The sequence below is a fragment of the Mesocricetus auratus genome, unplaced genomic scaffold (assembly GCF_017639785.1).
Source record: "Mesocricetus auratus isolate SY011 unplaced genomic scaffold, BCM_Maur_2.0 Super-Scaffold_100025, whole genome shotgun sequence".
Lineage (NCBI taxonomy): Eukaryota > Metazoa > Chordata > Mammalia > Rodentia > Cricetidae > Mesocricetus > Mesocricetus auratus.
Window position 1 is genome coordinate 1,868,117 of NW_024429206.1, and position 10,903 is coordinate 1,879,019.

General features: G+C 45.7%; 1 protein-coding gene across 2 annotated transcripts; it reads right to left on the reverse strand.

The window, feature by feature from the left end:
- Positions 1-1,285: 1,285 nt before the first annotated feature.
- On the reverse strand, positions 1,286-9,596 carry Pgam5 (PGAM family member 5, mitochondrial serine/threonine protein phosphatase). 2 transcript variants are annotated; one of them, XM_005085302.4, is made up of 6 exons: positions 9,346-9,596; positions 6,594-6,772; positions 5,606-5,731; positions 5,434-5,522; positions 5,206-5,336; positions 1,286-2,567 (listed from the first exon to the last, which is right to left on the reverse strand). In XM_005085302.4, exons 1-6 carry the CDS (start codon positions 9,534-9,536, stop codon positions 2,417-2,419), a joined length of 867 nt encoding a protein of 288 aa, XP_005085359.1. In that variant the 5' UTR covers positions 9,537-9,596; the 3' UTR covers positions 1,286-2,416. The 2 variants fall into 2 exon arrangements, with proteins under 2 accessions (XP_005085359.1, XP_005085358.1); XM_005085301.4 differs by having other exon boundaries at positions 5,206-5,339.
- Positions 9,597-10,903: the final 1,307 nt, after the last annotated feature.

A 10,903-nucleotide genomic window follows, 5' to 3' on the forward strand; every position in this document is an offset into this window, starting at 1 on the left:
GTCAAGATCTAGTCATTTTTCTGACTTTAGTTATGTTAATATTTCTCATTTGTCTTATAGGAAAAACATTGGGATGAAGTAAAACACAATAGTCAAGAAGAATTAGTGTCACTTAGTGGCACACCATTTTCACTACTTGGTCAGTGATTTAGAAGTCTCTAAACATCTGTCCCAAACAGAGGAATGTGGTTTCAGTATCCAGCACCACAAAAACGTTTTCTGTCATAATAATACAGGGTTGATGGGCACTCACTCCTGCCCAGTATCCATAGCATGTGTAGGCATAGATTATAAGGAAACTAAAAATTATGAAGTGTTTCATATTTAAGAAAACAGGTTATTCCTGGAACTTGCATAGCTATTAAATTAAGCCAAATGCTGCATTCTAGTCATAACTTTACAAAACCTAGAAACCCATTTTCTCATGGTTGGTTTCAAATCTAACCATTAGTATGGTTATTTGGGAGTTGTGCTATACTTCATTTCAGTGTTTTCCTATAGAACAAATGAGAAATAACAGTATAATTTTAAAGTCAGAAGATTTGATTTTGACATAGCATTGTGAGTATCAACAGCTCAGCAAGCAAGGCCTGACTCAGGAGCATTTGAAATCTATTGCATTAATGGAATCATGACCAACAAACTTCTGCAGGCCTTACTCTAGCTTCTTGTCCCTGCTGTTCAGTATGTCTTACATCATTCTCAGCTCTTACTCTGCAGTGTGATTTTGACAAGGTGATGAGAATTGGGATCCAAGGAGATAGGACAGCTGACTAGGGATAGACTACGGGCTTGCAGGATCATTGGTGTTATAAGTGATTGCTATACCTTGCAGATGACTGTCAGCTTCCAAGAAAGATAACTCATTTCATTTACAAGGAGCTGGCCTCACCTCAGAGCTAAGGCTTATTCCTAAAATACTGCCAGTCCTTAAAAGTTATGGAGGCTGTATCATGTGGGAGATACTCTTAGTGCACTGATCCCAAGCAAGTCATTATCTCCCTGAAATGCTTTTTTTTTTTTTTTTTTTTTACCTTACCATCAGATCAAGTAAGAAACCTTGAGCTTTGTGTTTAGAAGTTAACAGCCTGGCATGTCTGCCTCAACTACTACTAGAAAGTGGAATATGGGTAGTCAAGGTTACCTCCAAGTGACAGTGTTGAACAGGAAGCAGTGTGGGAGGTAGTCCTCCAAGCAGGATACCTGGGATCAGCCCTGGGATAGAAGACACTGAGAAAGGGCTTCTAATTATACCACGTTTTTTCTTTAAAAAACAAAAACAACAAAGAAGTAAAATTTTATTACATACTAATTTCCAAAGAGAACAAAGAGATGGGTCAAATATTCCAATTCATTGTATTGATTACAGAAAATGCTCACAACCACGTCATAGAAACTGTACTGGGATTTTTGGGGGCCAAGTATGGTAGTGCATATCTACAGTCCCAACATACAGAACACCAAGAAGGGTCTTGAGTTTGAGGCTAGCCTGGGCAACAGTAAGATCCTTTCTCAAAAAACAAAACAGCAGAAAAATCCACAAACCAGTTTTTTCCTAAGTTATCAGAATATCTGAAGTAAACACATCATTTCTAAGTAGCTTAACCTATAAGCCCAAAGGTTAATAGTAACCAGTAGCAAACTAAGTCACTTTGGGATATTTTTAAGACTTGATCTTTCTACATAGCTCAGGCTATCGAGAAACTCATGATCCTACCTTCGCTTCCCAAGTGCTAGAATTATTAGCATATGACATCTCATCTGGTCAGTCTGGGCTATTTCATTGCCTCCAAAGAATCTCTTACAAGCCTGTCATGTATTTGTCATATTCAGACCACAGTCTTTCTGCAATGCCATTTCTTTCATGGCTTATATCTACCTTATAGGAAGCCAATCCATTTATCCTTTAGTTCATTCAGATGCAACAGAAACAGGATCTCTTGGGTTTTCAAAGCAAGAAGCCATGTAAGGAAAATATGTGATAAATATTTAAGCAACAAAAGTTCCTAGATTGTAATGTATGAAACAATGAGTTGAAAACAACCACCATACTGCCTGACAGGTTTTCTGCCAGAGCTTATGGGTTGTTCAGTTGATCTACTGCAATCACCTGATACAGCACAGCCAGGCAGTTCAGTCTCCATGATATGTCTGCCGTGTACCCCAGGAGGTTCCCATCTACACCTTGTAGAGCTGTGCTAGTGGTAATGGTAAGGTAGAAAGCTTTCAAAAAGGCCATCTAACCCATAAGTTGCCTTCTGCAGCCTGGGTCAGAAATAAGCACCCAAATGTGACATTGACATATCCTCTTCCTGGAGACAACATGAAGCCACAGCATAGCCTGGACAGGGAATACAAGGAAGGGAAGGCTGCAGCCAGGCCACCAGCAGAGGAAAGGGTGCAGTCTCAGGCAATCTCAGGACCGGGTAATCTTGTCTGGGGGCATGAATCCTGTGTCCCCGAGGGTCCTGAGTGCAACACGACCATTGGGTCGGATCACCAGGTGGGTGATGCTGCCGTTGTTGAGGGACAGGCGGAGCCATCCTTCCGGGGGAAACTGCAGTGCTCTGGGGAGAGAAAGATGAATCTAGCAGAAGTCTCAGGTTGGTACAGAGCTGCTCTTGGGCCAGGCAAGGTTGACGGCTTTTTGGAGTAGGCACATTCAACTGAGGTGATAACTGTCTTCAGGGAAAGGATTCTCAGAGGAAAGGTCTCAATAGTACACTAAATAAGGATCTGACACGTGGGGACAAAGCCTCAATCCAGCTAACTCAGAAATGTGTTCAGGGCTAATGATACCAAAGTTATTTTGCACTCTAACAAGAAGCATCCAAATTTGTGCTACAAGTATTTCTGACAGGACTTGGCTGGTCTCCCAGAATAGAGGTATAACACATGGCCCATACAGGATTTCCTTTTTAAGGACACAAGTATTGGGGCTGGAGAGAGATGGACCAATAGTTAAGAGTACTTGCAGAGGACCAGAGTTCAGTTCCCAGCACCTATATTGGGCAGCTCACAACTTCCAATACCTCCAGCTCCAGGGAATCCTCTTTTTCTGGCCTCTAAGGGTACCTGCATGCAGATACACACACACATAGTTTGCTGAACAGTTTATTCTCTGTCATTTTCTAGTAACTGAATGTGTTCTACCCTCAGAAACTGGCCTGAGTTGAATCCAAATTAGCCTACCAACATGTGTGACATTTCCTGCTACTAGGTTTGTCAATTTTAAATTGTAAGTACTATAAAAGCCCTGTGATGTGTCCTAGCTAACACTGAAAAGGGACATAGTATCCCCCACCACCACCACTTTTTTTAAAGAAAGGGTTTTATGTAGCTCAGGCTGGGCTCAAACTCAGAGTGGGCTTCTGTGTTGCTGGAGATAAGATAAACCCAGTTCTTTGTATGTGCTAGGCAAGCACTCTACAATGAAGCTGCATCTCTATCCCAGTCTGTTGGAACACTGTATGCTTTGTGGTGTTCTGCAGCTTAAAAAGAGCTTTTAGATCCTCAAAGGGCTATACAGATTTTCACATAAACAGGTTTCATTTATTTTGAGACAGAGCCTCACTGTGCAACCCCTGGCTCACCTGGAACTTACTATCTAGAACTGGCTAGAACTCGCAGAAATCCACCTGCCTCTGCCTTCCAAATTGTGGGATTAAAGTATGTGCCACCACATCCAAGTCATAAATGGGTTACTTTATATATGGTATCACTGTAATCCTGGCTAGCCTGGAATTCACAGAGAACCACCTACCTCTGCTTCCTAAGTGCTGGGATTAAAGGTGTGCACCACCACACACCTTTAGTATATAATTAATGTATTTTTAAACTATAAAGTGGACCATAGATGGCCCAACTTGGGCAAAGGCCCTTGCTGTGCAAGTCTAGCAACTTAAGTTCAGTCCCTGGAGCCCACATAAAGGTAGAGGAAAGGAGAGAAATGACTCCATAAAGTTGTCCTTGACCTCCATACAAGCTCTATGGCACACATAGCAATTTTTAAAAAGCCTTCTTCCCTTCCTGTTGAGGATCAAACCCAGGTTTCTGTACATGCCAGACAAGCTATTTACCACTAAGCCACACCTCAGCCTAGACAACTACAGTGTTATCCTTCACAACTCAGGATGATGATCACTCCTGAATAAACTAAGGATTCCCTGCCTTTCCTCACAGTGTAAGTACTCCCAAGCGCCTAGTTTCTTCTTTTGGCATTTTCAACATCAATTCCAGTTATCAGGGGCTGTTATAGACTATAAGATAATGAGGTGCAAAATAAACAGGCCATTCCTAGCTTGTTCACATGTTGAGAGAAATACATAGGGTATATCCTGACAAGCAGTTGGGACCACAATCATCCTAGAAGCACCTGTCCACCATACTACCCTCCTTCCTACTACCAGTTCTCAGTCTGATATGGAGCTCCAGGAGCCCAGTAGGGACCCTCAGCTTTCCAACATTTTGTATTGTCTTGGGACTGACGGTCACCTAACTGACCATGACATCCCACAGCTATCCCTGGGTGCTGGTCAGGTGTGATGGAGGCATACATCATGGCACAGGTGACAACCCATGAATAGGGAGCAGGCTATTCCCTTGGCACCCATAGGAAAGTGGCTAAAACAAAGGCATGTAGGAAAATAGCATGAGCCTGCTGAGCAGCAAACCAATAATCACAGGTCATGATGTACAACAAGTGATTGTGCACATGTCCAATCACATGTACAGGACTAGCAGACAAGTATCCTAACCCACAAGGTGCTCACACTGTTCACAAGCACGGAGAGAGACGGTACCAACAGGATGAAGGAAACAAAATACCAGATCAAGTCCAGTGCTGACAGCTACTGGCAGCATCCACCAGCAGGCAGTTAAACAAGTGTGTGGAAACGGACTCTGAATGGTCCCCAGACGTTCATCATTCTCATAAGGTAGTGGAGGCCAAAACACAACTCCTAGGCTAAGGAAACCCAAGGCCAGGAAGGATGGTGGCAGGGTGTTAACACGGTGAATTAGACACAGGAGTTTTTTTTTTGGTTTGTTTGTTTGGGGTTTTTGAGACAGAGTTTGTCTGTGTAATAGCCTGGCTGTCCTGGAACTAGTTCTGTAGACCAGGCTGGCCTCTGCCTCCCGAGTGCTGGGATTAAAGGTGTGCCCTATCATGCCTGGCCCAACACAGGAATCCTTAATGGCACTTACCTACAGACAATATAGCGGATGACATTGGCGTGGCATATGAAGATCTCATAGCTGTCCTCCTCCTGCTTGGCATCAGCTCGGTGGATGTAGTTCCTGAAGGCAGCCTCAATCCGGGCTCCATCTTCGTAATACTGCTAAGAGCAGAGCAAGGAGTTGTCAGTGTGGAAGCAGACAAGGCTAAGGGCAGGCCTTGCCCTAATCCAGTGGCACAAGGGATGACATTTTTACCACAGCCTCTGGCTTCCAGTGAGAGACAGGGGGATCTGGTTCAATAGGAGCACCTTCCCGCAGCAGGTCTGTGCTGACTCTGGAGACGCCTGGAAAAGAGGAGACTCCTGTTCAGCAATATGTCCCCATGAGTGAATCTATACCCTCAGCATGGTAGGCAACCAGTACTCACCTGGCAGGTGTTTACTGATAATGTCTGTGGTCTCTACAGCACGGGTCATGGAGGAATGGACAATTTTATTAAACTTTAATCCCAGGCTTGCGAGTCGGAGCCCTGTAAGTTCAGCCTGTTCCCGACCTTGAAGGAAAAATAACTGTGAAAGTCACATACCAGGACCCTCCACTTACTGAATAAGCAATGAAGTGCCATCAAGCACCACTGACGATGTTGTCCTCATAGGCTTAGCCAGGGTCAGGTCCTCAGGGAGCAAAGAAACAGTTGTCCTCAACCCCAAGGAGAAAACATCTGATTCAATTAACAACAGTGAGTTAATATACCAGCAGTGGAATGTGAACCCCTTACTATTCCTCCTACTTTTACTCAACTGCGTTCAAAATCAAGTTCCAATTGGGAACATAATATAGGAGGCTGAGGCAGGAAGACTGTCGTGAGTTCAAGGCCTGCCTCAAAACAAACTACAAACTGATTCTTAGGAGTGACAAGGAGACATTAGTGTTAAATATAGATGTTTTCTGTCAAATGTACTTTAGCATATAGATAGAAACACTCCAAGAAATCACTTTTGTTTTGTTTTGAGAATCATTTCCTATACTGGATATGGGAACCTCCATCACCACAGTGATGACCTGATTTCCTGCTTATGCCCAGGTATCAAAAGCAACAAAGCAACTCCTCGGGTTGGTGGCACAATCTGCTAGAGAACACATCTGGAGACATATTACCATCCAACTTTTGGATATGTGTGCAAATGGGAAATATGTCATCTAAACAAGAAACTTTAAAATGTAAACGCACACCACCATGTATTCATGTTCCCGCCTACTTGGGAAGCAAAGCAGGGGGTTCAGGAATCCAGACTAGCCTAAACTACATAGTTGAGACTGTCTCTCTCACCACCATGCTGAAACTGGGAGAGAAGGGGAGAAGGCTTATATCCCAAGTTCAGCTGATAACTTCATGACCATTCAAGGAGTCATACCTAGAGGGGTCAGAGTGCGGTCCTTTTCCAGGGAGCCATCCACATGATACTGGGAATGCCGGATGAGGAATATGTGTCTTGTAGCCTTTGCCTTATAGTGGTCCAGCCTGGACGCCAGTTCTTCTTCTCCAGACTCCACATTCCTCTTCTTCAGGTTAATGAGAGACAATGGCTCTCGCCTAATTGTGAAAGCCCAAGACACCTCGACTCAGTACTGGGGAACGGCAGGGGTAAAGCCCAGTCCAGGGAGGCTGTGAAGCCTAAGGCTCATGCTCTTGGTGAAGACGGGGCTCGGGAGATGGTGCAGAGGTTCAAGTGCTTGTTAGAGTGTAAGCAGGAAGACTGGAGTTCAGAAGCCACGTAAATACTGGGTAGGCATGGCGGCCCACCTATAATTCCAGCCTCAGAAAGTAGAAACAGGATCCCCAAAAGAAGCTGACTACTGAGACTATTTGTGTTAGCAAGTTCAAGCTATGATTGAAAGACCATGTCTTAAAGGATAATCTAGAAGCACGATCAAGGAAGAATCTCCCTTTCTACCTCAGGCTTTCATACAGACCCACACACATGATCTCATGCACATGCACATAAGAAGAAAAAAGGAAGCTGGGCGTTGGTGGTGCACGCCTTTAATCCCAGCACTCCGGAGGCAGAGGCAGGCGGATCTCTGTGAGTTCGAGGCCAGCCTGGTCTACAAAGTGAGTTCCAGGACAGCCTCCGAAGCTACAGAGAAACCCTGTCTCAAAACAAAAAAAAAAAAAAAAAAAAAAAGAAGAAAGGAAAAACTGTCAATAATGCTGCAAATATGCAACCAGGTGACAAGAAGAAGTGAGAACATGGATAGTTGCACTGCAGCAGAGCCTTGAACTGTACTGCCTGTATGGATCTACTAGTCATGGGGCTGTTTCATTCATTTATTTTGTTGGTTATGAGACAGAGTCAGTGTAGCCCAGGCTGAAGTCACAGCAGTCCTACTTCAACCTTCAACCTTCCAAGTACCAGGATTACAGGTATGCATTAACATTCCTAATTTAAATTAAAAATACTAGACAGGAGCCCTTGGCCGTATTATAGTACAAGTCCTCATACATGGGAAGCTGAGGCAGGAGGATCACAAAGAGGCCAGTTTGAGCTATATAATAAGTAAATCCCACACTGATAGATTTGATCAACCATGTATCAAAAATATTCAAAAACATTTGCACCTATACTAAACATGATTTTTTCTTGTAATTTTACCTCAAGCTACATGATTTAACAACTAGGTTGGAATTTTATTGTATTAAGTATGATAAAATAGTCGGGTGGTGGTGGCGGCGCACGCCTTTAATCCCAGCACTCGGGCAGAGGCAGGCGGATCTCTGAGTTTGAGGTCAGCCTGGTCTACAGAACAAGTTCCAGGACAGCCAGGGCTACATGGAAAAACCCTACCTCAAAAAACAAAAACAAATAATGTAGGAGGCAGAAACAGCAGAGTCAAAGCTGCCAAAACTACGGTGATGGAAGGGGAAAGGCTGGAGTGTGGTGGTAGCTCAAGCACTCTCTGAACAGGCTAACCCGGTTAGTCCCATATACTGAACAGGCTAGCCCGGTTAGTCCCATATACTGAACAGGCTAGCCCGGTTAGTCCCATATACTGAACAGGCTAGCCCGGTTAGTCCCATATACTGAACAGGCTAACCCGGTTAGTCCCATATACTGCCAAGCCAGAGTCTTGTTGCAGATGCAGGAATGTGTGGGGCTGGACCATCCCAAATTTGGGGATTACTGTCTGAGAGGAAGATCCACCAGAAAAGAACCAAGTGGATATGCTCACTTCCTAGTCCCTTCCTGCAGTTGTTTACCCACCCCCATGCATTCGTCCCCACCTAAGACCGGCCACTGTATCAGTCCATCCACACATGTAAAGAAGGCAAGCAAATATGAAGCTTTTGTTTTTTGAGACAGGGCTCTTTATGCAACACTCGCTGTCCTGGATCTCACTTTATAAACGAAGCTGGCCTCAAACTCAGAGATCCACCTGCCTCTGCCTCCCAAGTGCTGGGATGAAGGTGCGGCCACCACTGCCTGACTACATGAAACGAAACAAATTTAAATCAGGTAACAATTTTTTTCTTTTCCTTTCTTTTTTTTTTTTTTTTTTTTTTTGAGATAGGGTCTCTATATAGCTCAGGCTGTCCTAGAATTCAGAGATCTGCCTGTCTCTGACTCCCATTGCTGGGACTAAAGGTGTGCATCACTAAACCGGGCTTCCATGAGTAATCTAACTCTTAGTTCTAAGCACAGGTTCTTTGACCTCTGAGACAATAGCATTCTTGAAATTCCGATTTTCCTCAGGCTGCAGCAGTAGAATCTGTGAGGACAAACTGGACTATATATTAAGACCCTGACTTGAATAAATAGATTTATAGACAGACAGATGAATGAATGAATGAATGAATGAATGAATCTTAATCCTTTATAATTTCAGACCCTCGGAGGATAATGGTCCTTCTTCGGATGTTCTGTCTCTGAAAAAGGACTTTCCGAGGAACCTGTCTGGCCGGGTATAGGTACCCTCGGAGGAAGGGATGGGCCAGGCACTGAGACCCTGGAGGGCGCGTCGTCCTGGTACTGGGACCCTCAAAGGACCAGCCGCTGCGATAGACACAAGCTCCAGACCACTAGAACACACCCCTTCAGAGCACCGGCATGCGCCCTACAGCGACGGATGTGAGGAACCACGGCCGAGCTCCACCCCCCGTCCCTGCACCTGTCCCAGTTGGAGTCCCAGACGCTGGGCCCGGGACGCGAGACTCCTGTCCAGGTCGACGGCTCGGGCGCGCGCGTGTCTGCATCCCCGCCGCCGCGCGGCTTGCCCACCGCTACCGCGGAGAAGAGAACAGCTGCCGAGCCACCCGCCAGACCGCAGGCCGCCAGCTGAAGCGCCTGCCGGAAAGCCATGCCTCAAATCGCGCGGCCCCACGGCAGGACGCCAGGGACACACTTCCGCGTGTGCCCGCTTCCGGCTGGTGGAAGTTCCGCCCCTGCATCCCACGCCACAGAGCAGGAAACGTGGACTGGGGCGCCACCTGCCGGTAGTCTCCGGTTGGCAGGCGCAGGTGCCCTTCCTTGGTGGATGCGAGTACCCAGGGGATCGAAATCTGGCACTGGGTTTAGGTGAGAACAGAAAAACCTCAGGTTTGACTCTTGCTCTAGATCTAGAGTTTTTGTTTTCTTTTGCAACTATCAGCTTTCACCCGCAGAGTTCTTTCCATTTTCCTGAACTAAAACCTTTTGCATTAAACTATCAACTCTCCATTCCCCACACCTAGCCTCTAGCACCTCCCACCCTGCCTCCTAGTTGTTACTGAGGAAAGTAGTCCAACAGCTCTTCCAGTGCTGGCAGTCCTCGAGCCTGTTGAACCTGAGGCCAAGGGACTAGAATGGCTTATAGCTCCTGTGGCCTTTGACAATGGCTAGTACTACAGTGTGTTTCCACTGATTGGAAAATGAACCTCAGCCCACTTATATAGAGAGAAAGGGGGCGTAGCAATGGTTTTAGCACCAATCCTGGCAGTCCCTCATGAATGTTTACACCAATCAGAGGCTTTCTGCACAGCCCCTCTGGCCTGGATGAAATTACCGTAAGGTCACCAGAGTTCACCACCATGCTTGTCTGGCTCACAGCACTGCTTTCCCGTGTCGGTGGGTGCTGTCTGGGAAGGTCATGACTAGAGCGCGTCTTCAGCTGAGGTTGTGGTGGTCCACTGCAGCTGCAGAGGTGTCTGCACCATGGGTCCCAGTGTCTAAACAGCTGGCTGCCCATAAGAGGCTGCTTTCCTGGCCTGGCCTCAGTCAGGCACCAGAGCTGGACCTGTTAAATGCTTTAATCTTTCATTAAAAAGTATCAATACGATGTGTACAATAAAGGCTTAGCAAAATCTCAGCCCTGAACTAACTTTACAGTATAGTTCTTATTTAACAGTGCTTACTTACTGCCTGTGTCCCATGGGGAGGTAGGTCCCTCTGCTCTGTGTTCTAGGAACCTTAAGTTAACTGGACTCCATCGGTCTGTCCTTTTGCGGCTGGGTTTCCTTCTGTGACAGGGCCCCACCATATTATGTAGCCTTGGCTGGCTTGGCGCTTGCTATGTAGACAAACTGACTAAGTTACTTGCCCCGTTCTGATAGCCTCTTCTGTTACTGCACCCCTTCAATTTACACATCACTGCATAAGAGGAGGGAGATGATGGCATAATAAGGAGAGTAAAGAGGGAAGTGCACGGTGAATTACAGCCAGAGAGCAAGAGGAAAAATCTGTGAAGCTTC